Here is a 27,306-nt window from a genome sequence, read left to right on the forward strand (position 1 = left end):
AGGCTGTCTCCTCTTGTATGAAATGTCTCCTCTTGGCTTTTTCTGTCATGTTTGGCTAACCAAAAACCTCACAAATCTAATATGTATTTACACACAGCAGTAGAATAAACACAGATTTTTGTCCAGACCTTCAGAAGGCAAAACTGTTCACTATCTCCTTTGGCTTAACCAGTATTGCCTGATGGAAAACTAAAGTTAACAAGCTGTGGTCTGCCCTTCAGTTTCCTTGTGTAATTTGTGTTTAGTACTTGGATAGTGCTATTAATATATCTCTTCAAAGCTATTACAGAGATCACTTTCATGATGCGTTGGGCATTCTGCAGGCTGTACAACTCTGGATATGTCCCACCTCTAAATTTGGCTGCCAAACAGGTGGAAGTTAAAGGTGCTAAGCACACTGGCCTGCCTGCTTAGCACAAAAGAAAAAACAACCAGAGGAAGGTATTAGCTGAGGAATGTAAGGCCCCCATGTCAGTTTCAGCTGTATAAGACAGAGAGGTGGTGAGAACTTGTGCTGTGGACCAGCTCAGTCAACTCATTCTTTCTTGATTTTTTCTCTCCTCTGGCTGATTGTAGAGTTCCTTGGAGCTGCATACAGGGTGTGAGTCACTCCAAGTCTGTTTACAAGTGTCAGGGATTGAGACTTAATAGGTTCAGAAAGAAAAGTCTCATCTGAATCAAAGAATCACTTATGGCAGGGTTTTTTTATCATAACAGCTCTGTACCATTTGGAAAGAACGTGCTTTGTCTGGTTTGAGTGGCTTTACTGTCCCCCCTAACTGTGGTACTCCTCTTTTTTTGTAATATTTTATTTTTTCTTTTTTAAAATAAATTCTTTCAAAAGAACCCTGCCTGTGTTTAACACTTCATGATTAAAGGTGGTTTGTCTATTTTGTCGTACCATTTCCCAGGTAGCATTGCACGTCTCTGGAGCTACTGTCCATCTCTCAGTCCATGTTTTGGTAGAACAATTTGCATGTTCCTGAGTGGATGGACCTCGATGAGGCATTAAGTACATGAAAAGCAGAATATGCTGGGTGGAGAGAGAATGCCTTTGAAGAGCTTCAGGCAAGAGAGCAGCTGAGCATGGTAGCGACTGAGGTGGCGGCATTGTAAAGAAGCCACCTACTTTTTCATAGCTTCCTTATTTATTCACTTACTAATTTATTTTTAAGTTGTGGGCCATGTTGGCTTTTCTTAGAAGAAAATTTGTCTGCTTTTTCCACAGCTCTAGACAGGTCTTGTACTGAGCGACACTTGGTACAGACAGCTGTGCTGTTGTGAAAGGACTGCGATATACCAGCAGCCGTGCTTTTGCTGCCAGTCTCCCTAGGAGCCGTCTAGCCCATCCTCCCTAACAGACCTTCACTGTTTCATACCAAAGTCCTATCTGTTCTGAAGCACCTAGAGATATCTACAGTCAGATCACACTTGGTAAGGTTTTGCACAGAAAAAAAGCTGTTGGTAGTTTTTTGATTACTTTCCCTTAGGAAAGATTGTTAATTGTATAAGTTTGTGCTAAGAATAAGGAGTTGCAAGGAGAGTTTTCTCTTCTTGAGGCTAAACAAGCCCAGCTCCTTCAGCCAATCTTGTTATACTCCCTCTTTTTCAGTTTTTTTTTTCTTCTTCTTCTAGGTTTTTCTCTGAATTAACTATCCCTCATTACTCGGATTCCTTTTGTTGTCCCTTAAGGCTCTCAAAGAGGTCAGTTCTTGCAGTGGGTTATGCTATTTTACTTTTTAGATGTTTTTTTCTTAAATGCATTACAGTGTTCTGTGACTTGTAATTTCCAATGAGTGCCATTCGATCATTTAATTCTTCACAATTGCTGTAGTAGATGCCAAACACATTTGCAGTAATTGGATGGCACTTAAGGGATTAGTGAAGACGGCCAAGATTTTTCAGTCATCCAAGCCACAGCTGGGTTTTTGTGCTGTTTCCATGGAAGTCTTGCTGTGTCTGCTTCTAAATTTATTTGTGATTTGCGTTTTGAATAAAATCCCCTGTGCAAAAGCCTTGTCAACATTGTGGCCCTGCTGTATAGCCCTGACTTCAGTGCACTCTGACAGTGGCACAGTTATGCCATCTCCTTGGATGACAAAAGATTTGCAAGTGCCTCCTTTGGAATCATTAATTGCCAGCTTCACGCATTAGCAGGATGTTTGGGGTCCAGGTGTGACGGTGGAGAAGCTGCTGCAGACATCTTGGAGGCTTCTGAGCTGTAAGGGTCATTAATGAATGATCTTTGTACATCACGCACATATGGAAGAGTGTCTGCAGACCCAAAGCTTCTTGAGGGAGAGAGGGTATCTTTACTCTTGAGTAGGACATACAGACTAGAATGGATTGTGTCCTAAATTCTTTTCTGTTCAGGTATGTTCTAACAGCACTCGTTAGGCTGGAGGGACTTGTTATTCTTCATTTGTCTTGCTGTTTTGGGGAGAAACAACTCTCAGTGCTGTTGGTAGCCCAGGAAAGCAAGAGCATTTGTTTGTTCTCTACCCTTTGATGGGTGCTGATCACCCATCCCCATCACACCAGCTGTCTTAGCTCTGGTCCTGGCTCTAAATCGTTCCAGGTTTGAATATTATCTTCTAGTAGGTCAGCTCGGCCTGACAGATTTTGGCTATTTTTTGCTGTGATATATAGCCAAGGAGTAGGAGGTATGACAGTGGGTGTTAGCTGACAAGAATTGCTGTATCTGAAGTAGCTTTTTATTTTTTTATCTTGAAGGGGAGGATGGATACATTTTGTAATGCTATCTTAATCAGGAGTGGTATCAGCTGCTTATGTCTTTCTCATATGCCAGGAAGATTCACAAACCTTGGGTTATAATTCCTTCCTGGTCAGAAGCTGGCAGGTTCATGTATTGGACTCTGGGAGTGCGGGCAGCTTGGTGGTTAGCAGGAGTAAGTAAAATGGAAGTCTGCTGTTCAGGAAAGCTTATCAGAAAAACGGCATAAGTAGTTCTTCATTAAGTGCTGGGTGCTGACGTAAGAGCATCAGATAGGAGCAATGAAGTGCTTTGTTAGGCTTGAGAGCCTGTTGGGGCACATTTACTTGGAGGTTAATTGGATTACGCTCTCAAAAAAGAAATTTCCTGTCTCTTATTATAACAGGATGGATGAGCTGGAATGGAGCCGTGCAGCTGCTAGGGGTTGCTTCGACACTGCCAGCTTGGCCAGAGCAGCTCCGGTATGTCCATGCTCCGCTGCTCTGTGTGGTGTGGCTCTGTTGTCTGAGTGTGCATGGGACACATCAGCTGTGGTAACAGGTAAGGGCTTAGAGCACCATCAGCCTCCAGAGCTAAGGCAAAGTCGGGTGCCGGGCTGGTTGGCTGAGGGTGTTGCTATTGGAACCTTTTCCTTTGTGGGTCAAGTCTAAGTGCCATGCATGTTTTCCTACAACTGGAAAGAGTTGCCAATTGGTAATTCCAGAGAGGGAAGGGCAGAGGCCTCAGTCTCGACTTTCTGGGTGTTTACGTGATGAAATTCTCCGCTGGCCAAAGGGGATGAAGGTTTCTCCTCAGCACTTGCTGCAAGGCAGGCAGCCTCTGGTAACAGCTCTCCAGCCAGGACCTGTTCATACCCTTCCAGGCCAGGGATGATGCACCTTGGCAAAGAAGCAAAAAGTTTGTCTGATTGTTTTTCTAGTAACTCCTGAAAGAAAGATTTCGTTTTCCATTGTGGCTGGGTGTGCAGAAGTGCCAGTTAGGAGCACAAATACTGAGGCTGATTTCTGTCAATTTTTCACTGGCAAGTACTAACCTATTTCTTATTTACACTGCAAAGTCACAGCAAGGATTAAAAAGGAAGTTGAATGGAACATTTTTCACTGCAGGTTGCACGTTTCTTTGTTCTCAAACTCGTTTTCAGAATGCAGCTTGTGGCTGATGTTGCTGATTTCCTGTGTTTCAGTGTGCATGTGCTGTGGTTTAGAAGCAATTTCCTCTTTCAACCTGTTAAACTCTTCACCTTGTTTTCCTTCGATGTTGACCTAAAGGTATGATTACTGTGAGAAAGAAAAACAAAATGTTAACGGAGAGCTGACCTCTCCCTTTTTCACTGTTCATTTCCTTGCCAAAATAGTTTATCTCTTATTTACGTCCTCTGCTCCTTGCCTCCTTTCTATTTCAGTAGCTGGTCTGGCGCCTCTCTGGATGATGCATCTGCATTGCTCAGGCATTTGCTGCAGGAGCATTTTCAGTGCTTCAGAAATGTCTGAGTGTTTTGTGAGTCAGCTGTCATGCATATGGGAGCTGATGCTTTCTGTTGCACTTGGTAGCCCAGTAAAGGGTGGACTGGGGATCACAGAGAGCAGTAATGCCTGGAGAATGATCATTTGGAACTGAAAGAGGACAACACAAGTGCCTAAAATGGGTACCTCCAACAGCCACTTGAGGTCTGTACTCGTCGGGGTTGTCTGCTATTGCTTGGAAAATACGTGGTCTCTTTTGGGCGTCACTTAAAGGTAGCACTAGACCATGTTACTGGGTTGAATGTGAAATGTTTCTATCCTACAGTGCCATAAAGAGACAGATGTGACCTTTGTACGTTTTGAATGTCACTATGTCAGGGCAAGGGTCTGAAGTTAAATTTCCAAAGTCCCTGCACGTGGCCTTTACGGGCTCATGACTGGACTGAAATCAGCTGTGGGGTGGATTAACACCAAAGAGCTCCTGGCAGATGGAGAGAAACGTAGGTGAGTAGCAGTCTGGGCAGACGAGATGTGTCTTATGCCTACATGTGAATAATGAGAAAGTAATTACTGAGCGCAGTACAAGGAGTTACATGCAGGTGTATGTCAGGAATAAAAAGAGAGAATGGGAGAGTTTCAGTAGTGGAGGATAAATCATCCCTGTGAGAATCTCCAGACTGAGTAAATAGCCCTCATGGGAAAGGAGCAGAACTGTTTGTTTTTCCATGGGAAATGGAAGTCCAATGCTGTCCAAAATGTTGGACTCAAGAAGGGAGATATCTTGCAGAAGAGAACCAGCCTGAGTCCCTTGAGAAGGACACAGAGAAACTACTTTTCTTTGTCTGTAACTGATGGTTAGATTTTAAGTTATTTACTTCCTGCTTCCCCCCCCCCCATGTTCATGAAACTGCTTATGTTTGAACAGCCCATGGATACTTTGGGAAACACGCTAGTCATCTTGCTTTCCAAGCAAGAAAAAAATAAGGTTGTGAGAACTACAAGGTGATGAAATCAATATCTGCAAGAGCATGCCAGCAGCACTGTTGTCAGCAGAAATCTTTTCCTGTGTCAAGTAAAGTTCAGAATATTCTCAGGTACATTTGATAAAAATTGAAACTTCTTATTCAAAAAGAGCAGTTGCAACTATGCTTCTACTTGATGGCTCTAAAAACAAAACAAAACAAAGTCGTTTTTCATGCTCTTTTTCAGTAGTGATCAAGTGTGGTTGACATCTTCTTCAGGTCATGTCTGTAACAGGAACACTTCTCTCTCTAAGCAGCATTTTTTCTAACCTGTGTAAATCCATTCTCAGATTAATTAACCTGGAAAGTAATTGGAAAAACTCATAGCAGACCTATGTCTGTGCCACTGAGTTAAACCAGGCCAGGAGGCAACACACTATTTAACTGTTAGCGTGGTTCCTGGTCTGACTGTAGCCTGTGCAGTCACCCAGACAGATAAGGATGTGCCTCCAGGGAAGATGAGGATGGAGAGAGGGGTCTCTAGACAGCACCAAGGGCTGACTTGTCTTCACTATCCAGTACTTTCTTTGTTCATGACTTTGAATATTCTTAGTGCAACAGGAGCAGTGCTGGAGGCAGTCATGATCCAATGGCATGTAGCCCTGAGACACGGGGTATACTTGCTGTTGTGCGGCTGGGCTTAGCTGTCACCCAGTGGCTTGTGCTTGTGGACTTGTCTGATTTAGGAGCAGGTGAACAGAAGATCAGGTGGTGGCTCCTTCAGCCTGCATTTCTTCCGTACTTGTTTCTGGCCCCTCTGACCGCTGTGGTCTCCTTCCTCCCTGCAGAAGTGTGTGTTCTTGGAGAGTTTTATTTCCTTGGGTTACTATATGTTGTAAGAGTTTTTATTTGTGCTTCAGGCTTTCACAGAGAGGATCTCTAGAACTGCCAGCGGTGACAGCCTGGTCTGCAGGCATCTGGTAAAGAGGAGTAGATACAATCACCAGATACCATTTGAGGAACTGGGAAACCATGAACTCTAGAGTGAGAAAGAGGGTTCCAGGAGGAGCTTGGGAAGCAAAAAAACATGTTTTGTGAGATTGGTGGTGTGAGGTAGAAAGATACTGCCCATTTGGGGTGTGCAGATAGGGAAAGGAGGGGTCCTGGCGAGTGGGAGGTGAGCAAGAGCAGCCTCTTACCTCTGCTGAGGCTGAAGGGTGGCTGCAAAGTTTGGGAGGGGGCTTGGGGCTAATCCCAAGCCAGAGGGCAGAGTTCAGAGGGTGCCCGTGGGCTGCGTGTTGCCCAGGAGCCTCCTCGGGGGAGAGCTGGGTGCTGAAATAATCTTGTGCCATGGGGCTGGCACTAGGAGAGTGGAGCAGCCTCTGGGTTAAAAAGAGCTCACCGGCTGATTTCTGTTCTAGTTTTGCAGTTGCTGGAGAAAGGTTTCTTTCACTTTGTGGTAGGAAACTCTAGGGATGGCTGTAGGATGAGGGACAAAATGAGGTATTATGAGGATATTCGTTATTAAACTGTTCGTGATTCTCTTGTGATTTGGAGCAGTCTTGGCACATATTCACTAAATGTCTGATCCATCTGTTTAAGTTTGATACAGAATTTAAGGAGAATGAAAGGTAAAATTTCTACAATTCCATAAAACCTGGGATCTTGAGAAATGCTTCTCCCTAGGAAATGAGTTGCACAAGGAGGACGTGTGTGTGCTGGAGCAGATCACCCCGCTGCACTGCCTGCAGCCTTGATAACGTGGCAGTGTTCTGCACATCCAGTGGGTGGCTATGACCCCCTCTCCTGACCTCTGTCCAGGTGTGTATCACAGGTACTTGCTGTGAAATCTCAAGGGCCTTTCTGGACCTGACAGATCCCCCTGAGCTAATTGAGTGCTCAGGTCTGAGCTAATTAGGTGCTCGTGCATGAATGCAGTAAACCCTGCAGTTTACGCCTGATACACCACCTCCTCTCTCTGACAAACACTTTGTAATAGATCCAGCCTGTGGGCAGTCCCGTCTCAGAGCAACCTCTGGGAGACATCTCCCATCAGTGCATGTGTATGGGATCCCCCTGGAGAGGGCACACTCCAGTTCAGGTCCCCGCGTGCTGCTGGAGCTTCTCTTGGTGAGGAAGGTCAGCTCTTTTAGCTGGGCTGCTGGAAGATGCTGGCTAACTTCATTTTCCTCCTCAAAGCTCATTCTATATCCTCCCTCCTTGGTTTAAATAATGGTCATTTCATGTCCTTGACTAGGAATCATCTCTTGTACTACTGGCTAGTAAACAACTCTCATCTCAGTGAGGACAAAATCTATTCCTCTCCCTTTGGTATTGCATCAGGTGGTATGTTTTGTATCTAAATGCACCTAGCTCAGCACTCGCTGTGCATTTGGATGAGACTCGATGGTGATTGATCCCTTAATTACATGCAGAATTTATTTATTAGTTTCTTAAATTGTTTTGTTTGTTTGTTTTGTGGGATGATGCAGTAGCCAGGCAAGTATTTTGGGTGGCTGTTAAGGACCCAAGCTCTCATTGCTCATGCAAATGCTTAAGAAATTAAAAACTTAAACAGGTGTTTTGCCATCATGCGAAGGCTGAAGGCAGGCTTTAATTCTTACCAGTGAGATACTGTGGCTCTGTCACCTTGAATGCCTTAACATGGCTTCATGCTATAACGTGTCATTATAAACACCTGCTGACTGGGGGGAGAGAATGAAGCACAGGAGCAAAACCGAGGTGGGGGCTTCCCCAGAGAATAACTCATCTGGAAAGCAGCCAGGGGAGGATATCGTGTTGCTGCAGCTGCCAGTTTCGAACCTGAGTGCTGCTGCCAGCGAGCAGCTGACAGGAGGGAGGAGATCAGCCTCTCGCTCAGAGGGGTTGGTGTGTCAGGTTGCCATGCAGAGCACGTGTGGGTAATGCAAGCTGCAAACGCTGCTCCCTGCTTCAGCCACCGGTAGGGAGTGAGCTGGGAGAATGGGGCAGGTGGCTTGGAAGGGTTTGTTCCTCTCGCTTTTTGATTATAAAACAGAGAAATACGTCATTGCAAAGAACAAGAAGGTGGGGATTCTCTACCGAGTGGTGCAGCTCTCCATCCTGGCTTACCTGGTGGGGTAAGAATCGCTCTGTGTTTAATGTGCTGCTGTGGTTGCCTTTGCTTGCTGTGTAGTGAGGAAGATTGATGTAGGATGCTCTGCATACGGTGACAGCTTGCTATGTCAATGCGGATAGTTAAGTTTATTTATAACTGCTGTTTTTTAATGTCTAATGAACTCGTATCTGATTTTTCACCTGCTAGGGATTGCTAGATTCATCTCTACCTTCCAGATTAATGCTGTGTTAAAAATAGATCAAATGGCACTAGGGCTCTGTACTGCATTATTTACGCCTTTATTTCTGTATTTGGTAGGAAAGATGCCAAACCTTAATACTTGATTCATAGGAGACAATAGCATTTAGGGCCATGGTTGCTGAGTCTTGGGACAAACCTGGCTTGTCTGCACGGCTGCATAACGTGCCCAAGTCTAAATGGGAGGGAACCAAGCACAAAGTGGCAAATTTCTTTGTGGGAGTGGGCTGCAGCAGCCAGGATCGTGGAGGATGAGGCAGCGTGAATGTCAGCTGCCTTGCATTTTTCTGAGCTGGGCAGGTTGGCATGGAGATAGCTAGAGCACCTCTCAGAAAAGGCCCAGTTCTGCCAGAGAAGTGACATGTAACGAACACAGTCGTACTCCTTGCAGCTTGCAGGCTGAGATGTGGAATTATCCAGCCTTCATGAAGCCTCTGACGTTGCTTTTTGCGTTTCTGGGGCTTTTCAGAATGTGATTCGTAAGCCTCACCCTCACTGTCTGTGCTTTTGAGTCCCCTCACCTTTCTTTCGCCTCATGTTTTCATCGATTAAATATAGTAGGGTCATTTTAGCATGCTGGGTTTATTTATAGAAAGGTGTACAGTTTCAGAGCTTTAGTTAGCAGGACAGAGATGGAGTCTCAGCAGTCTGGTATGTATTAGCTGCTAAAGGAGGAGTCCTGTAGATAATGTTGCTGAGCACACGTCCTCCATTCAAGAGGGATATAGCAGGAAGTGACTGTGAATGTTCAGAGACTGTCTGGGCCATACAGGCTATTTTCTTTCACAGGCATGTGTTGCCTTCTGCAGACCTTTTGGCACTGTCACCGGCGGTGCCTGCGGTGCCTCCTTTGTGGCTGGGGCTTGCAGCTTCATCCCAGAGGTGGTTTGCATTAGCCTGCTGCGTGGCTGCTCGGTTATGTACCTGTACCTGTTCAGAGGCTGGCTAGGCAGCTGTGCTCATCCAACCCCTCTGGACTGGTTGCATGTAGCTGCCATTCCCTCCCAGATTCACTGAGGGACACTTAAGAGTCTCTTTTTAAGCCTTCCTAGGAGAGAAGAAGAGTGTTCTTGGAAAAACAGGAAAGTGGGAAACTTAATAGGGGTGGTGAATGTTATTACTCAGGTTTGTCACGAGCAGCGTGTGTCAGTGCTGCTCAGCTCCTGAGATGGCTGCTTTTGCTTTCTGGGATAGTGCAGTCCAGGTCTGTGCACTGCAAAGGGGAGCTGTGCCAGCAGATGCAGCCTGTGTCCCTCCCTCAAAACCTGCCCCAGCACCATTAGCTTCTTCAAGGGTCTTGGTGATTTATTGCCTTGGTAGGTGATTTTGACAATACTGTGCAGAAACAGGAAACATTTCATTCAAGCCAGAGAGGTTTTCGCCCTATAACAGGGAGTTCTTGCCGCTTCCAGTGGGAAGAAGTGAGTGAAGTCCTTCCGTGGGCTGATTAGAGAGGAAGCAGCTCTTCCAGGTGTGCTTTTGAGAAGCCGGAGCACAGCCCCGGGTGCAGTCATGTTGTTACCATTGCACTGGCTTACAACAGATCCCGTTTCCAGCTGAGAATACTCCCTGCAGATCTCAGCGATATTCAGTTCACCTGCTTGCATCGCATCTCACCAGTTGTGATCTGTTGGTGGACTCATAGCCTAACAGCAAGCTGTTAAAATGGGATTGAATCATTTACTTGTGAAACCAACCACATTTTTCACTGCAACTTGCAAAAGCTTTTGTTATTTTTCACCTTGAGGAACACAGAGCACTGTCCTCCCCTCTTCCCACCAAGGTCACTGAGCATAGCGCAGGACATGGAGGTGCGAGGCTTGGTTTTACACCCACTAACCAGTTTCTGCACCTTTTCCTGTGCAGGTGGTCTTAGTCCTGACTCTTCCTCCAGTGCTGTAGATAAGAGCAGCTTGTGACTAGTTCATTCTGAAACTGCAGTAGTAGTTACAGAGGGTTTGGTGTCATTCAAATATTTTGATTTGCCCTTGAACAGTGTTTGGCCTTAGTGTAAACCTCTAGCTAACTTGTTTTCTGATGTTACTCGCTAATGCTGCTGCCTGCTGTGTTCTTTGCAGGTGGGTGTTTGTTGTCAAGAAAGGCTATCAGGACATAGACACATCCCTCCAGAGCTCTGTCATCACCAAGCTGAAGGGGGTGGCCTTCACCAACACCTCGGAGCTGGGGGAGAGGCTGTGGGATGTTGCAGACTACGTTATCCCACCGCAGGTTGGCATCACCCCGCTTCTACCAATCAGGTAGAAAGGCATGTTCCAGTGTGGGTGCTGGTGGAAAGGCTGAAGTGATGTGCCCAGGTCTTTCCTGTGAATAAGCAGGAGATTGGCCAGAAGAGAGTAATTCTGTGCCTACTCTTAGGACTTCCCTGCAAATATGAGAGCAACCTTGTCTATCTCACAAAGGACAATACTTGGCAAACACAACCCGTCAGCAGAAGTCCCATGGATTTCAGTGGGACTGCTCAGCTGAACCTCCTTTCTTGGGCTAGAGCAGATGTGCATGGGGCAGCCCAGAGGAGGTGGGAGATAGGGGGGAAAAAAAATGTGGTGGAAATTGAATGATACTTGACATGCACATGGCTAAACCTGCCTTGCTGCTTCGTTGGCTTGGACAGTGAGTTGTATAGCTGCCGCTTAAGGGTAAGAGAACAGCAGATGGGGCCTGCTATCATGTTGGAAACTGCTGAACTGTGCTTGCTAGGGGCTGCTTGTTTGTGTGCTTCCCCTGCTAGCATCTGCCATATGTGTGTGAAAGGGCATGAGGGGAAATCGTGATGCTGTGCTGACGAGGCAGAAAGCTGTAAATTGAACAATTTACGTGTCTGTACGTAAGAATAAGGCTTCACCTTCTTTCTGCTGCATCCCTTGTTTGCTCAGATCTGTAGATTTGTGCTCTGCATCTCCACCAGTTTTAACACAAAGCCTCGCTGCCAGCTGTTGATCTCTGACCAACATGTGCTGTGCAGCTGGAAGGCCAGGCAGCAGGCTTGCAGTGCCTCTTGTTCAAGCTACGTGGGAGCCATGGGACCCTTAGCATGTGGCTGGTTGTGCATACCCAGAAATTAAATGCTGGTGTTGACCAGTATTTTAACTTGCCAGATGTTTCTTCTGTGACTCAAGCACTGGTCTTTTTACTGGGAGTCCTTGTAGTGAGGCACGCTGAGTAAATATAGCCAGCTCTGCCTCTGGGCTGGTGTGCCCAGATAACACGGATATCTGGGCTACAGCACCAAGAACTCAAATGTGGCTGGGCAATCAGGCTACAATGTGGAATCCAGCACAACCATGGCGATGTTAGACCCTGGGCTCCCAGTGAAACACAGCAACTTCAGTGGGCTGTGAATGCCAATGTAGCACCTTAACCTGAGGCAGCTGCAGCTTGCTGTGTTTTCAGCCCTCGCCTGCTTTTTGTAACTGACAGATCACTGCACCTCCCTGTGCCAGAGCTTCCCCAGCTGTGTGAGTGACTGGCAATATCTAAACTCATCCAAACAAATACTCAGACAGAGCTCTGTTGCATCCCAGCTTGAAAAGCACCAGGAGAGAGGGAAGTGTTACTGGTCTGCAGAGAACTGCATCTTTCTTGTAAGAGGTTCTCTAAAATAGGTTTTCTGACCCTTCTTGCCTTACTTTGTTTATTCTAGGGTGAAAACGTCTTCTTTGTCATGACGAATCTGATCGTGACCCCAAACCAGAGGCAAGCCACATGTCCTGAGGTAGGAAGAACTGAGCCCCCTGGCCCCCAGACCCCTACAAAACTGGGGGTAAGAACTGGCAGAGGACACCCAGGGAGCAGCGAACACGGGAAGGATAAAAGGCGAACACTTTTTCTCTGTAGTATATCTCAGTTGGGAAAGTGGAACTGGTTACTGCAAACCTGGGAGGTTCAATCCTCTTGATTTCCAGAGGCACTGATCGTGTAGAGTCTTGCTTGACTTTAGTTGAAGGTGTTGGATGCCTGCCCAGCTGGAGATGAGACCAGAATAGTGATTATTTAGGGTCAGAAAAGGCCATGGGAAAACAACTTGGAGGTGACTCAGTCTGTTTACTGGTAGAGGAGACTTTCTAAGAGTCCCATCCTGCAAAGGGCTGAACATTCAGGCTTTCACTACTTTTAGGACACTGTGAGGATGCTTAGCACCTTCCAGAATGTGTCTTACGGGCCAAAAGCACAAGGTTTTAAACCCTGTCATATTTAAATGACCTTTTTGGAGACATGGTTCAGAATGGGCTGGAGCCTGGAGGACGAGGATGCTGGCCATACAAGGAGTGTTGTCGGCATGTAGCAATGATTAATTTTCCTTATCACAAGCACAGGGGTAACACAGGCCCAAAAGCAGAGCTCGTTAAGGACACGGCTGTCCTCTAGTGGCTGCATTAACCCAGCATGCAGCCAAGAGAAGGGCAGTCTTGGGCTCCCAGAACTTGTTGCTTAAATCAAAGATACAGTTATCTCTTAAGGTGGAGTCCTGCGGTCTCCTGCTTATTTTTGGTGACTGGTGGGAAGTGGTGCCTGGTTTTTTCCACAGCTTGTCCCTCTACAGATTGAGCAGAGGCCAAAAGCAGGACATCTTAGCTAAAGTGTCGTGTTGCTGGCGCTGTGCCACTGCCAAGATATTTGCACCCAGCCTGCAGTTACTGCTTCAGCTGCACATTTTCACTGTTCACCATCCTGATTCACCCTACAACAGTGGTACTTAATTACCGCTCTGAGTCGGTCTCAGGAGCATCACTGAACTGAACTAGCCTGGAGAGTGAGACTAGGATTTCCTGGAGTTTGTAGATTTATGCCCTCAGTGCTGGGGAGAACATCCCCATGCTTTGCTCACTGATCAAGTACCTGCTCCCAGCCAGGTTATGCATGAGCAGTGTGAGGTCTGATGCAGCCCTTCTGTGTGGCTGCCTGCCCTCTCCTCTCCTGCCTGCTCAGGTGCCTCCTCAGCTTGTTTGTGCAGTGAAATGTGCACAGCTCTGCTGCTGTCTTGTGTCCTGTCACAGGTCTCACTTCTGTCCTCTTCCACTTCGCAGAGTGTCAGCATTCCTGATGCCCTGTGTTACAAGGATGGGGACTGCCTGGCAGGGCAAGCAGTGGTGGCTGGCAATGGTAAGGAAAAGGGCCCTCCTTCTGTACTGTTTCTGGTAGAGACAGGCTTCTTCGGAGACATCGGCCTGGTTTACAACCCCAGAGATCTCTGACTTCAGAAAGCAACAATAACTTTATTTTCTTTGCTATCTTTCATTAAGATTTTTGCCTTGTTTACAGCTCTGTGGTGGCTAGACCAAAAGAACCCCAGGCTGCTCAGAGAAGCAACAAGAGAGTGGTTGTTCCAGCCGAGGGGCCCTTTCACGGCAGGGAGGAGGGCTTAGGGTGGCGATGAAAAGCATGATTTTCATTTACCCCATAGGCAAGGCGAGGCAGCAGCTGCTCTGTGTGACCGTTTCTGTGCTGTCTGTGCTGCAGGAGTTAAGACTGGCCGTTGTTTGAAAGAAAGGGACAGCATCAGAGGGACTTGCGAGATACTGGCCTGGTGCCCAGTGGAGAAAAGATCCAAGCCCAAGTATGTGGCTGTCCTATGCTGTTTCCAAGCTCAAGTTGCTTGGCTTGTGTGTCATTCAGGGCAGTGTCTGGGTTCCCTCTGCTTGGATGTTTGCTTGAATGTCAGCTGTTCCGGTGCAGGAGGGAGCTCTGCTTGGCCCTCAGCAGGACTGGTCCTCTGCTCCCCCTGCTTGGCTCACTGGCTATCCCGGGGCTGTGTCCAGCTCTCAGTGCTCCCTCTCAGCCTGCATGCTCCTCACTAACACCTTGCTGGCAGTGTGGCGTAAGTAAGTGGCTTGTCTGCCAAGGAAAGGGCAGAGCTGGGATCTGGCTGTGGAGGTGCAGAATCTGGCTGCTGAAGCTCTAAGCTCTGAGCGGAGGATGCACCTGCAGAAGCACCACAGGATGGTACCTAGCTGTTTCTTAAATGGCAATTCCAGTTAAACATGTGCGCAGAGTACAAACGTAAAATGTGGAACAAACCCTTCTCTTCCAGGAAACCACTTCTTGCCAGTGCAGAAAACTTCACTGTTTACATCAAGAATTCGATCCGGTTCCCCAAGTTTAAGTTCTCCAAGTAAGTGCAGGTGCTCAGAGGTCCCTGTATCTTCTCCATCACAGAGCCAGTAATCCTGATTTGCTCCATTGTCCTTCTCCTGCCTGAGGAATGGGATGGGGAAGTGAATGTTTCCTCTTCTGAGGCACAGACTGTGTGAGAGTAAGTTGATAAGGCTATCCATCACCAAACGTGGTCTGTGATGGCTCCTACAGCATGGTATGCAGCTGGGGAATGCTCTTAAGGCAATGGAGCTGTCCCTCAGCCAGTACATAGTCAGGTTTCTGAGCTGTTTCTGTTCCCAGATATTCCTCCTCTTCCATAAAAATGAAGGCTGGGAAAATGTAAACTTAAAGATCCGTTTGTGTTTGCTGCTGCAGCTCTTGCTACAATAAGACAGAAAGAAAGAGCGTGTAGAAAGAAGTGTGGTTTTGCTGTTCTGCCGGGCTCAGCTAGACATTTCTAGTATCCTTATTTTTTTAACTGGAGAAGAGTAAATGGTCCTGGAGCACTCTATCAGCCTGCTCCACGTAAGTCCCTCTTTGAGCCTAGATTCAGCTGACCAAGTCCCCATCTAGGCTGCAGGTCTTTTTTGTGTGAGCTGACTGTTTTCCCTAGGGCAGCAGTAGAGAAGCTCGCAGGGTGACAAAAAAAAAGAAAAGCTGGTGGCAAGGTGCCATTTCTGTTCTGCTTGTGGGATGCTGAAGAAACCTTTTGTCTCTGCAGCCTTGGGGGTGTAGGCTGTGTAGGCAAGCAAAGAGGGACACAAGGTGGCTTCCCCTCTTCCCCACATGCAGGATGAATGTGTTGGCAACCGACAATGAGTCCTACCTGAAAAGCTGCCGCTACAGCACGGAGCATCCCTACTGCCCCATCTTCCTCCTGGGGAACATTGTCAGATGGGCCGGGAGCGACTTCCATGAAATGGCTTTGGAGGTAGGAGTGTGTTTTTTCCAGCTCACTGTACTGCTCACTGGGTGGCTGTGAGGCCCAGGGGTCTGCCTCCCATCCAGGCTTGCAGAAAAGTAGATGCTGTTTCTTAAAATCACCCTGGTCCCATTTATCCTGTTCCCAGGGAATGGGAGACAGGGCAACATAGGTCCTCTGGAAGAGATGTTTGGGTCAGGTTTCTGTTATTTAGGGCTGCTTAGAAAATGCTGTTTAAGATTACTAAACCACTGGCTTAAACACAGAACTCTGGGATGTCAGTTGGGCTCCCCCTGCTCTGAAAACACCCCATAAGATTACCTTTGCGGGGAGAGTCAGGTGAACAGACACGTTTCTGCAGGGATGCCTGGGATTGCAGCGCCAACCAGGCTGCAACCTGGTTGTAGCACAGGGCAGGGAGTTGGAGTCGGTCTGAGGCATCCTGGGAAGCATGGGGTGAGGAGTGCAGGCTTTGTGCTGGCTTTTGCACTTGTGAACTTTATCCCCGCGTTAAAGAGTGTCTTCTCCACTGAAGTATGTTATAGGCACTTAATGAAATCAGGATGGGAAGCCTCCTCATGGGATCCCAGCACAAGCAAAACTAGGGTTGTGTGAAGAGTAATGTGATTATTGTCATAAACATAAACTTAGTCTGTCCACAGTCGTGTGTTCAGAAATGCATCTGTCCTTGTCTCCTGGGAGAACTTGCCCTAGGATCTGACAAAGTTGAAGACACACTGGTTGAACTAAGCTTAAAAACTCACACTGTCTCTCTCTTTCGTCAAGGGTGGTGTGATAGGAATTCAGATTGAATGGAACTGTGATCTTGATAAAGCCCCTTCTGAATGTAATCCTCACTATTCTTTTAGCCGGCTGGATAACAAGTTTGCAGAAAAGTCTATCTCTTCTGGGTACAACTTCAGGTAAGTAAAGAGGAGAATATGATGCAGTACCCACAGTCAGGCTGAGCTGGTCTGACTCACCGGTGCTGGAGGTTGGCAGCGAGGTACTACCAGACTGGACTGTGCCAGGCACTGCCCCAGCCAGGCACACTGCTTCAGGGGAGGGAGGGAGGGAGGGAGTTATGCCCATGGCAAGCTGCACACTTCCCAGGCACTTGCCCAAGCAATTACCCTCCGTGTGCTGCCTGCACCACATTCCTGATACAAGTGCTGTAATTTCCAGCTTTGAAAACCAAGATCATTTATGACCTCTGCCAGTCTCTTCATAATTGGTACTACCCACTGCTCCTCTGCCTGATTCCCAGTCAATTAACTGCAGGCAAGACCCATAGGTTCAGGCCATGATATCTCTGTTGCAGTACGTTTCCTTTCCATACTCCACGTGGCAATGAGAAATAAATGTCCAGGGAAGCTGCAACTCTGCTATAACCGCGTGCAGACACTTCCCAATCTGAGTGGCTTTCAGATACCATCAGCTAAGAAACACCTAGGTGTGGGAACCAGGCTTGAAAGATAAAGCTGCTTTTGATAGAGGAATAGATCCATTTGAACAGATGGGTGAACTTGGATAGGTTCTTGTGTGTGGGGACAGATGATGGAGTTAAAATCAGCATTGTTCCATTCCAGGTTTGCCAAATATTACCGGGATGCTGAAGGGGTTGACTACCGGACACTCTTTAAAGCATATGGAATCCGTTTTGATGTGATGGTGAATGGCAAGGTGAGGTTCCAGGCCAGAGTATTTCTTAGCCTGGAGTGGAAGAAGGGGAGAGACACTACTCAGTGAAAAGGCAGCTTTGGGGTGAGAACAGCCTCTCTGGCTTCTTGTAGGAAAGAGCTCTTGCCATTCATCTATGTGGAGCTAACCCTGCATAAGACAGGAGGTGACCTGGGGTGCGGACGAGGTAAAGGTCAGCAGTCTGCATCTCTTACACCTAAAAACAGTCTCATCCAGCAGATGTAAATATGCCCCAGAGACTTGATTTCCATGTGCATGTGCTGGAGAAAGAGAAGCCTAATCCAGAGATGACGCAAGCACAGAAATGCAGCCATGAGCAGTTGGCACTGAGACACAGACAGAGCTTTAGCCTCGAAGATTGTTCACTGCAAATCTTTTTGTGGTTATGCTTGCTGGTTGCTAACAAAACACACCCACAGGCACTAGTAGCTTCCCCTGTGTAATACCACACCCTTAAGTTTGTTTCTTGGATTGTGCTTTCACTGAATATTTCATGACCCGTTTTTCTTTTAGGCAGGGAAATTTAACATCATTCCCACCGTTATCAATATCGGTTCAGGGCTTGCTCTCATGGGGGCGGTAAGTTGATGTATTTTCTTACAGTAACATATTGGGACCCAGATCTGTCACTTAGCTGTTAGGAGAATAAAATGGGACCGTTTGTTTGTGTTTTCTCCGGCAGAGGCTTTGCTACTTTGGCTGCTCAGTCAGGTGTATGTCTGTGTCCTGTCCTAAAGGCATTTGTATCTTGTAGTCTCCTACAAATTATTCTTCTTTAATGTTCATTGCAATTTAGATCTGAACATATCCTTCTCTACTTTAAAGATAAAACATGGTAGTGTAAAAAACCTGAACTGTGCTGGCTGATTTCAGCTCTGTTACCATGGAAAGGGCAAACACTGTGAAGACTGTGATGTGCTCAATTACTACACCCTGATGGCCATAAAATACCTCAAGCAGAGTTTTTCTCCATGCCTGCCCTCCAATTCCAATTATGCATTAGCTCTTGAGTGAGATATTCCAGTGTTTAGTAGCTCACCTGTCAGCTCTGCCTGCATTGTGCCTCTTCTAAAAGAAGTGACTGATGACTTGAAAAGATTGAGGTGGGAAATGAAGTATTTGTACCACGGCAGGTCTAACCTGTCCCTGGTGGCTACAGTGTTCCTCAAATTTGGTGCAAAGACCATAAGATCTAAGCACCTAGGGAGAAAACAAATGCATTAAAGAGAACTTGGAGCAAGGATGAGTAACTGCAGGCCCAGCACATTACCCAGGAGGAGAGTTTGTTGAATGTTATGCAGCCTGGGAGAGTTTGGGGTGGAGGACAGCAGTGTCCCTGTGGGGAGATGGGTTTGCTCCATGACAAATGTCGTTGTTACAGGCCATGACAAATTCTTTCTGTTTTTGCAGGGAGCTTTCTTTTGTGACCTGGTGCTGCTGTATCTGATTAAAAAGAGTAATTTTTATCGAGGCAAAAAGTATGAGGAAGTAAAGTAAGCAGGCTTGGCTTTTGTGTTTTAAATGTAATGGCTTTATTGTTATGACTAATAGAAATAGAAGGAGATACGGGAATGCAGTAAACTTTAATGGCAAACAAAGGCCAATTCCAGGAAATCATATTCCTCCAAATGAGTTTAGCCAAGTTACTCCCTCCCTCATTCATCGCTGCAGTTAGCTGGGAAACAAGGGAAGCTGCTGTATCATGGTTGGTCTATAAATGGCCTTGCACTGTCAGTCCGTAATGACTGCAGATGGAATTGGGCCAGCTCCAAGGGCTCCAGAGCCTCATGAAACTGAGAATTGGAGCTTTAGGTGTGATGGCCTTTGTGATAAGGTGTGGTAAGGCCTGGCTGGGAACCTCTTCTGTGTTGCTTCCTGAAACGGAAATAGCCTGCTTGCATTTTCTGTCATCCTTGCTTGTCTCCTCAGGTCCAGTTCCAGGAAATCATTATCTAGCCCTACTCTGAATGGGAATCAGAGCCCTGACCAACTCGGTGGGCTCTAGGCACAGTGATGGGGCCGTCAACTGGAATCACGTTCCAGGAAAACCACACAGGTGTGAGATGACACTGGGACTGGGAAGTGGAGATACCCAGATGAAATCTACGATCTATTGTTGGGATTCCCAGAGGGAAAAAATCCTTTAAAGAACACCCGTCTTTCCCTGAGATGTTCTCTGGTATCCTGAGCTTGCAACACCTGTGTTGTCACTATGGATTTATAAGACTATTTTATAAGAGGAAAAAGAAGGCACCAAATGAATGTTTTTATATTTATTGATAGATATATCTGTACCTACGTTAATAGCCAGCATTCTCCTGTGGCCGTGCTTTGCTTTTAAGTGTGAAAGAGCGGTAATGTGAAACACCAGTGACATTTTGAGGAGGGCTGAGGCCAAGAATCAACCCGTCTCCTGCTCCACTGGCTTGCAGCCATGGCTTCCAACTCCCGCTTTTGTTATTTGCAAGATTAGATATAAAGCAGCAGGACTGCTCTTGTTAGGAAGTGCAAGGAAATGCAACATTTCAGCAACTCTCAGAGGCCAGAAGAAAGTGCTTTATTATCCTACACCACCCACACCAAGTGGGCCTGTTTTGGAGGGCAATTGCTTTCACTGCTGTGTCTGTGTTGTAACTGTTAGGGGTGGAAGCAGAGCTCCTCCAGGGAAAGCCTTTACAACAGCTGCCACAGTGCTCTGCTCCTTTCTCCTTGGAATGTCAGGAGACTGAGCCTGCCACAGCTCTGAGCGGGGAATTGATTTCAGCCACGGCGGGGTCCCAGCTACCTCATCTGCTACCCAGATTCTCTGTTTGTAGTTAACCAGATAACCAACCAGTATTTCAGAGCACAGAGAAGGTAACACGTGCAGAGGGGTATTTTGAAGCAAGACAGGGACAGGTGCTTTTGTGGTTAGTGAAAAGGGTTTCAGCATACTGAAAAACAACATGGTGCTGGCAATATGTGCATGGAGATGGTGCTAGGTTCTCCCTTCTTTGTTTAGTGCCTGGTTTCATTTGCTAGTGATTATGCTTTCTGTATCACTTACTAATTGCTCATGGTGGAGAGAGATCTGGATGGGGCACTTCGTGCTTCTGCCCTTTTTGTAGTACCCTGAAAGTACTGGTAGTACTGTGGAGATTGAAAAGGGGAGCTGTCAGGTAAAACAGACTTTGCCAGGTTCTTCCAAATATACTAACAGGAAGAAAAAATAGAAGACAGATGTCCACTATTTCAACGCTTCGGTATCTTTCAAGAATCATTTGTGGTTTGTTGTTTCTCAGGATAAAACTAAGTAACGGCAGCCCATTTTGTGAATTTATGCTCAAGTGGGGCTGCAACTACTCTAAGATGAAAATTAATAATAATAGCATTGCTTTCTTTTAAAGTTGGTGTTTGTTTGAGCTAGCAGGAACTGACTCACCAGCTCCTGAAGACGGTAGGTGACCGTTCCTGTCCCTGACATATTAGTCCTTTCACTTCAAGCCTCTGCACCATGGCTTGGCACAAACTGATCAGTGTTCTGTAAATGCCACTGGTCACTGTTAACCAGTTGTTCTGATAGTGTTTCCATCCACTCTTTTGACTATCAGGATTTAAAGGACTCCTGCTGCAGCACACTCATGTATTGTCAGGACAGGTGTAGAGAGGATGGCATTACAGAAGGCTGCTGTGATCTGTTACACACAGAGGGAAACAGCGAGCCCCACCTACCTCTGCTTTAACTTCTCCGAAGTGATTACTCTGAGACTGTTTGACTCTAAATGAGAACTCACCTGTGTTAGCAGTGGCAAGGTCTGAGTTCAGTCATTGGTAGCAAACCCCACCCAGTCTCATTCACTCCCTCTGCTCCTGCTCAGCTGCAAGTAAATATTAACTAGTCTAACATGTAGCTAAAAATGGAGTTAAGCACTGAAGATAAAGTAATTTAGGATGAGCTATGTACCTCTGATGCTATAGCTACAGCCAAAATCTCTCTAGGCAAAGGTGAGTCACCCTGTGTACAACGGACAGGCTGCCCTAGGCAGGCCTTTTGAAACCACCATGCCAGTGAAACAGCTCAAACTTTGGCTGTCAGGCCTTCATTCTGTTTAAATAATTTCTAGATGGTGAAACACATGGGGAAGGCCAAGGCATCACTGAGACCAAATAGCTCATCCTAACAGTAAAGCTGTGTTCTACTGAAGCCAGTGCTTCAACGTGACAAAACAGACCAAAGCTATTTCCTGAATTTAAGTCTTCAGGGGACTTTAGCACCCCAAAATTCACTAGAATGTTTTTCCCTTCTTTATACCGTTCATTTAATGCAATTTGCACAACAGTTGTGATTAATAAAACAACCAGACTTCTCCTTAGGAGCTCGTTTCTTGAGTTTGATTTTTTTCTTGTCTTTGATGTACAGCAATAAACTGTGTCACGTTAGGGCAGTGCTCTCTAAGATGCCTCTACAAAACATGTTCTCTAGGTTGCACATATCCATTTCTCTTTGTCACATGTACTTACGTTAAGCAATTCAAGTAAGAGTCTAGAAAGTATTTCAGTGGTGCAGATGTTTAAACGATATTCATTAATGCGTGAAAAGTGGTGGCTGTTTTCTGATGGTATGAATCTGTCAAAGCATACAACTGAGGGAATTGAGAATGTGACCGCCCCCCAAAAAAAGATACATGACTTAAGCAGTGTTTATAGTTTCAGATCCACCTTCTTGTATAACCCTGCATTTCACCAGAACTTGACTTTTCTGTAAAGTATCTTTGAAAACAGAATCTAATGTCTTAAAACCTTTGTGTAACAGTTAATCTTTTATAAGGGGCTGGTGAATCAATGATGGCCTCAGTTAACCAGACGAAGCAATGTGGGGTTGTAGAAGAAAGTACACAACAAAACCCAGTTGTTGTGCAAGCGTGAGTGCTAGTTGTAGGTGAGAGGCTCCAAGCACTGTTTGCACAAGCAGCTCTAGAGCAAAGACACATTACCTCTGTAGTGGGTGATCAAGTTGTCCTTTCTGTCCCTACCAGACATGGCACCGCAACACACCACTCAGTTGCAGGAATCCTGCTGCTTACACAAGGCAAAGCTAACAGGCAATAAGACACTGTGTGCATTTTGGTGCCTGTATTTCACTGGACACAATGGCATTAAACACAGCAGTGTTTGGCTTGTGAGAGCATCACTTAGCGACTTTTGTCCATGCCGGTGAAGAGTCTCCATGACAATGTCATTTATTTATCAGGTGTAAATACAGCAACTGTGGAAGATAACATTTGCACTAGCAACTCAAACACATTTCTGTATCAAACCTTTACATACAGTTAATTACATGCTGCTGTGAAATATTTCCCTGTGTCAGTGGATTATTTTTAGAGTGCTGTTATAACTGGGCAGGCAGCAACTAGAGAAGGGGCGGGGGGTAATTGGTATTTCTTACCCAAAACGCTGAGGATACAAGGAACTAAAGTAATCAGAATCTGCAGATGTGACTGCAATTAAGGACAGAAATTGTTCTTCAGCCACCAAATATCCATGGGAGGCATCCGAGCGCTTTCACATTCAGTTTAATTAGCACAGTACTACCGATTCATTTGTAGTTGGACATAATTTACTGACGGTATTGACGACACGAGCGATGAACAACGGTTTAAAAGGTGAGCTGGCCGAGGCGTGGGGGTGACTTTTGGCAACGGTCCTCCCGCTTCGTTACAAACCCCCGCAGCTAGCGCGGCTCCCGGCCGCTTCAGTAGACGTGCACCATGCCGTAGAGGAAAGTCCAGAAGAGGACGTAGGTGAAGAGCCCCCCGATGAGCCCCCCCGTGAACAGCGGCCGTCGCGACTTGAAGTACTTGTTCCACCGGCGGCCGGCTTTTAGCACCAGGAGCACGGAGAGCAGGACGGAGGCCAAGAAGTAGAAGACGAAGCCGTGCAGCCCGCTCAGGCCGAGGATCCCGGCGGTGGCGCCCGACAGGGCCGAGACCGACGTGCGGCAGTAGTCCAGCACGGCCGCGTTGCCCCTCACGGCCGCCTCGCTGATGAACTGCGGCCCCTCGCGCCTGGCGGCCGCCGCCGGGGCGGCCATGGCTCCCTGCCGGGCTCCGGGACGAGGCTGGGGGGGGGCACACGGACAGACACGCGGATGGACGCACGGACACAGCGAGAGCGGCGCGGGGCGCCCCGCCTCAGGCCGCGCTCCCTCAGGAGCCGCCCTCAGGGGCCCGGCTCCGTCCCTCAGCGCCCTCCCGCTCCCCCCCGTACCTCACGCCCGGCTCCGCGCTGCTCCGCGGGGCCCCGCGCCGGGCCGGCCCCTCACGGCTCGCGGCCTGCCGGGGGTCAGAGCTCAGCGCTCAACGCCGCGGGGCCTGGAGCCGCCCGCCGGAAGCTGCCGGCGGCCATCTTAGCGCGGGGGCCGCCGGGGCGAAGCGGGGCCGGGCCCCACGGCAGGGCGGGGCGGGGCGGAGCCGGGCGAGGCTTTTGTTCGGGCGGCGGCGGCGGGGCTGGGACCGGGAGCGCGGCCGGGGCGATGTCGTACGTGCCGGGACAGCCGGTCACCGCCGTCGTGGTGAGGCGCGGGGCGGGGCGGGGGCTGCTGTAGGGAGGGGGGGACCCGAGGGGGACCGGCCCCGGCAGACCCCGCTGCTGGGCGCCGGGCGGGACCGGGCCCGACGCGATCGCTTCTCGTTCCCCGGCGAGGCTGTGCCCGTGCCGGCAGCTCGGCACCGGGCGGCGCTCCCCGGGCCTGCAGCCTTGTGCCGGGCTGCGGGCAAGGGCTGGGCGAGCGGCTGGCCAAGGGTGGTGGAGGAGAGCGGCTGCGGTGCATTAATTGTCTTTTACAGCGCGGTAATTGCCTTAATGGGAGCAGCGCGAGTGAGGCCTTTTGGTGTTTCCTCCCCTAGTTGGGATGTAAGCGAGTGTAACCGCCTCGGGCGGCTTCACCACTAACCCAGCCAGGGTTTGCTGCACCACTTGTCTGTGTGGGAGCCCCCAGGCACGGGGCAGCCGCCTCACCCCACACTTTGCACCCTGATGGAGGTGTTCAAGAAGAGCCCCCTGAGTCGTTACTGTTTGAGTTAAGGCCTGGGATTTTTATGTCAGCTCAAGAATTGTAAGAGCTGGCAGCTGTATGGTGCTTAGGCAGTGGGTAGCATTTGTCAGATGCCTGCGGTCACCAGACAGCAAGGAACCGACCTCTGGATTGCAGCAGTGTTGATAAGTTATCCATCCCACTAACAGGCTGCTATTCTCACTGACAGGGTGAGGCAGGAACAGGAGGCACTCTGATAAAACCCTGAGATGATTCAAGATACGAGTGACTATTCGTCAGCAAGACCTGACTTGTGTTTATGGAGATCTGCTTCCTTTTTAATGTTTTCCCCCTCGTTTCTCAGGGCAGAGGTAATACAGTGACTAGGCACTTAGCCATACAATGGCATGACAGCCCTTGTACTTGCAGATCCCCTCCTGTTCTGGTGTTTGGGGTAGGGCTGAGAACAGATCAGAACCAACTGTTGTCACTTCAAGGCTGCATGCAGCTGACAGATGACAAGTGCTATGTGATAGTTATGTGCTGCCAGCAGGTTTTAGAGCTGTTTGCTTACCCTGGGTGCAGGTTTGATGGATGGCTATTACTCTTACAAAACTGTCATACAGCCTTCTCTCGTAGAGGTACTGGAAGCTTATGGTATCTCTGATAGCTCAGTGTAACTAGGTCTTAAGATTTCTTGCAATTCATTTCAGTGATCACAGTACTCTTATCTTCTCTTTTTAGCAAAGAATTGAAATACATAAGCTTCGCCAAGGTGACAACTTGATTCTGGGATTCAGCATTGGAGGTGGCATTGATCAGGATCCTACTCAAAATCCTTTCTCTGAAGATAAGACTGACAAGGTCAGAGGCAGTGTTTTTTTTATAGCAATTAGGCTGAGCAAGCACTACTGGAGTGCATCTGTATTCTGCCCTCTAACACAGTTGACTAAAGTTATTGTTGTTATCCTTTGCAGGCTAAGCTTGTGTTTAACTTACCCAGCTCTCCACCTTTTATTCTCTCCAACACTGCACAAACCTGTTCTTAACTAAAATCCTGTAGTGTGCTACAAAGCATTTCTGCATTGCCAGTAGAACAGCCCTTCCATAAGAGCTATTCATTGTAACACTCAATTTTTGTTTTTCCAGGGCATTTATGTAACAAGGGTGACAGAAGGAGGCCCAGCAGAAGTTGCAGGACTTCAGATCGGTGATAAGATCATGCAGGTAAATGCCAAGTTAAGACGAGTACCAATCCAGTACCAGGTACACACTACAGATAAGCTTCTGCTGGGAGAACTTCTGTCTTCTGGGTACTTTCCAGGGCAGTTTGTAGGGCTTACAAATAAACAGAGTTGTGGCATAAGAATGATGTACTAGATATACTTACAGGACAGTTACAGGACACCGAGTCCATACAGCCTTGCCCTAGCTTGCTTTAAGACTTGCTCTTTGCCTGTTGAAGCCTTTTATGTTCTTTCCTAGGTGAATGGCTGGGATATGACAATGGTGACCCATGACCAAGCTAGGAAGAGGCTGACAAAAAGAAATGAAGAAGTGGTGCGGCTGCTGGTGACCAGGCAATCTCTGCAGAAGGCTGTGCAGCAATCCATGCTGTCCTAATCAATCATGAAGTTGGGGAGGGGTTGGGGAGGGAGATGCATAGACTGGATATCAAGCAAGGGAGCAAAGGCTAGAGCTGAACAGATTGTCTGGAAGGAATATACGTTCCTAACTGTGGTAAACACTACTCTTATTTTCTCTGGTGTAATTGACAATAGTTAAACTTTAGAGAAGCACTCCGAGAGGACTAAAGTCTTCCCTGCAGGTACACGGGAAGGCTTTATAATAGTCATGGCTTTCAGGAAGACAGGACAAACCCTTTTATTTAAGGAAAAAACTGGAGAAGCCTCACTTTTGACAGGATTTTTCTGGAGCACGAAGGTTTTCTGTTTCAACAGGAATTTGGTTTCTACCAAGGACGATAAGAGGCTTTTGCTGTGTTTACACTTATAGAAGTGAGCTGTTGTGTCCTCCTATGCTATCAAGTTAAAATGCCAGGATTAAAAGTTGCACACTGCTGTGGGGAAGAGCACTGTACTAATCTCACACTGTGTGTTAGGTAGACAGAGCTTGCTGAAGGGTTTGGGGCATTATGGCTTACTGCAAAGACTTTTGGTACAGAGCAGCCTCTTCAGACAAAAAAAGCTGAGTAACAGTTATTAATACCTGGGATAGTTTTAGTGCATTTCACAGGTATTAAAGAGTTCTAGACAGTACAGTTCAGCTTCATTGTCAGAGAACTTGATTCTCTTTGTTCAAAAGTAATTTGTAACATCAAATGAATCAAGTTTAAAAAAACACTATGGACCAGGATGAGCAGGTAGAGAAAGTGCTGTTGCTAAACTTACCAAGAGAGCTGCTTGTATCCAGAGTCTTCAGTTCTTCATTCCACTTGTATCAGACTATCGGGGTAGATTTTGGTCTCTTTTCCATAAGACTGTTCAAATCACTGATTTGTTGATTGAAGAGATGAATATGCCAGTAACTTGTCAAAGTGCCTCTTAACCAAATTTAAATTTCTGGTAAGCTACTACATTGTTTAAATCAACATGCCACAGGATTTAAGATTTTTGCTGCACCACTGAGTTAATTATCTGGCTTCCTAGTGGTTTAACTAGCTAAAACCTGGCATTTTTAATCCACCTCAGTTGATACATATCTGTACTTTCCTTAAGCAGTCTTCAGGTAAGCTTGTAAATAGAACATAAGAAGGGGGCAGTCTAACTTATTCAGTATGTTACTGCTGTGCCATTTACATGTTGTATCAATCTCAGACTTCTGTACACACCAGCAGATACCTACTTACCATTTTTATATCTATTTGAATTACTTCAGTACTGCTTTTGAATTTTGTAACTTAAGAATTCAGTGGTAAGTTTTAAGGCTTTCAAGTTGAAGTTATTTTTGTTACTGTAAAGATACTCCTATTTGTACTGCTATTTCACTTGATTTTACACGCAATAAACAAGAGTTGGATTAC

At 47.1% G+C, this 27,306-nt stretch overlaps 3 protein-coding genes across 12 annotated transcripts; 2 read left to right on the forward strand and 1 right to left on the reverse strand.

Annotated features, from left to right (window-relative positions):
* Positions 1-861: 861 nt before the first annotated feature.
* On the forward strand, positions 862-19,851 carry P2RX5 (purinergic receptor P2X 5). 10 transcript variants are annotated; one of them, XM_040532808.1, is made up of 16 exons: positions 862-1,434; positions 1,636-1,704; positions 3,120-3,274; positions 3,918-4,002; positions 4,137-4,401; positions 10,593-10,743; positions 12,176-12,295; positions 13,560-13,635; positions 13,993-14,089; positions 14,564-14,644; positions 15,421-15,559; positions 16,337-16,473; positions 17,140-17,233; positions 17,765-17,830; positions 18,662-18,744; positions 19,181-19,851. In XM_040532808.1, exons 5-16 carry the CDS (start codon positions 4,376-4,378, stop codon positions 19,254-19,256), a joined length of 1,146 nt encoding a protein of 381 aa, XP_040388742.1. In that variant the 5' UTR covers positions 862-1,434; positions 1,636-1,704; positions 3,120-3,274; positions 3,918-4,002; positions 4,137-4,375; the 3' UTR covers positions 19,257-19,851. The 10 variants fall into 10 exon arrangements, with proteins under 10 accessions (XP_040388742.1, XP_040388741.1, XP_040388740.1 ...); XM_040532807.1 differs by having other exon boundaries at positions 3,918-4,401; XM_040532806.1 differs by lacking the exons at positions 3,918-4,002; positions 4,137-4,401.
* Positions 19,852-22,445: 2,594 nt separating this feature from the next.
* EMC6 (ER membrane protein complex subunit 6) lies at positions 22,446-23,636 on the reverse strand. Its single transcript, XM_040532843.1, has 2 exons — positions 23,498-23,636; positions 22,446-23,348 (listed from the first exon to the last, which is right to left on the reverse strand). The coding sequence occupies exon 2, from the start codon at positions 23,319-23,321 to the stop codon at positions 22,983-22,985; it is 339 nt and encodes a 112-aa protein (XP_040388777.1). The 5' UTR covers positions 23,322-23,348; positions 23,498-23,636; the 3' UTR covers positions 22,446-22,982.
* Positions 23,637-23,642: 6 nt separating this feature from the next.
* Positions 23,643-27,305, forward strand: TAX1BP3 (Tax1 binding protein 3). Its single transcript, XM_040532837.1, has 4 exons — positions 23,643-23,801; positions 25,008-25,127; positions 25,413-25,490; positions 25,749-27,305. Exons 1-4 carry the CDS (start codon positions 23,763-23,765, stop codon positions 25,884-25,886), a joined length of 375 nt encoding a protein of 124 aa, XP_040388771.1. The 5' UTR covers positions 23,643-23,762; the 3' UTR covers positions 25,887-27,305.
* The last annotated feature ends 1 nt before the right edge of the window (position 27,306 follows it).

Source organism: Cygnus olor, chromosome 20 (genome assembly GCF_009769625.2).
Source record: "Cygnus olor isolate bCygOlo1 chromosome 20, bCygOlo1.pri.v2, whole genome shotgun sequence".
NCBI classification, from domain to species: domain Eukaryota; kingdom Metazoa; phylum Chordata; class Aves; order Anseriformes; family Anatidae; genus Cygnus; species Cygnus olor.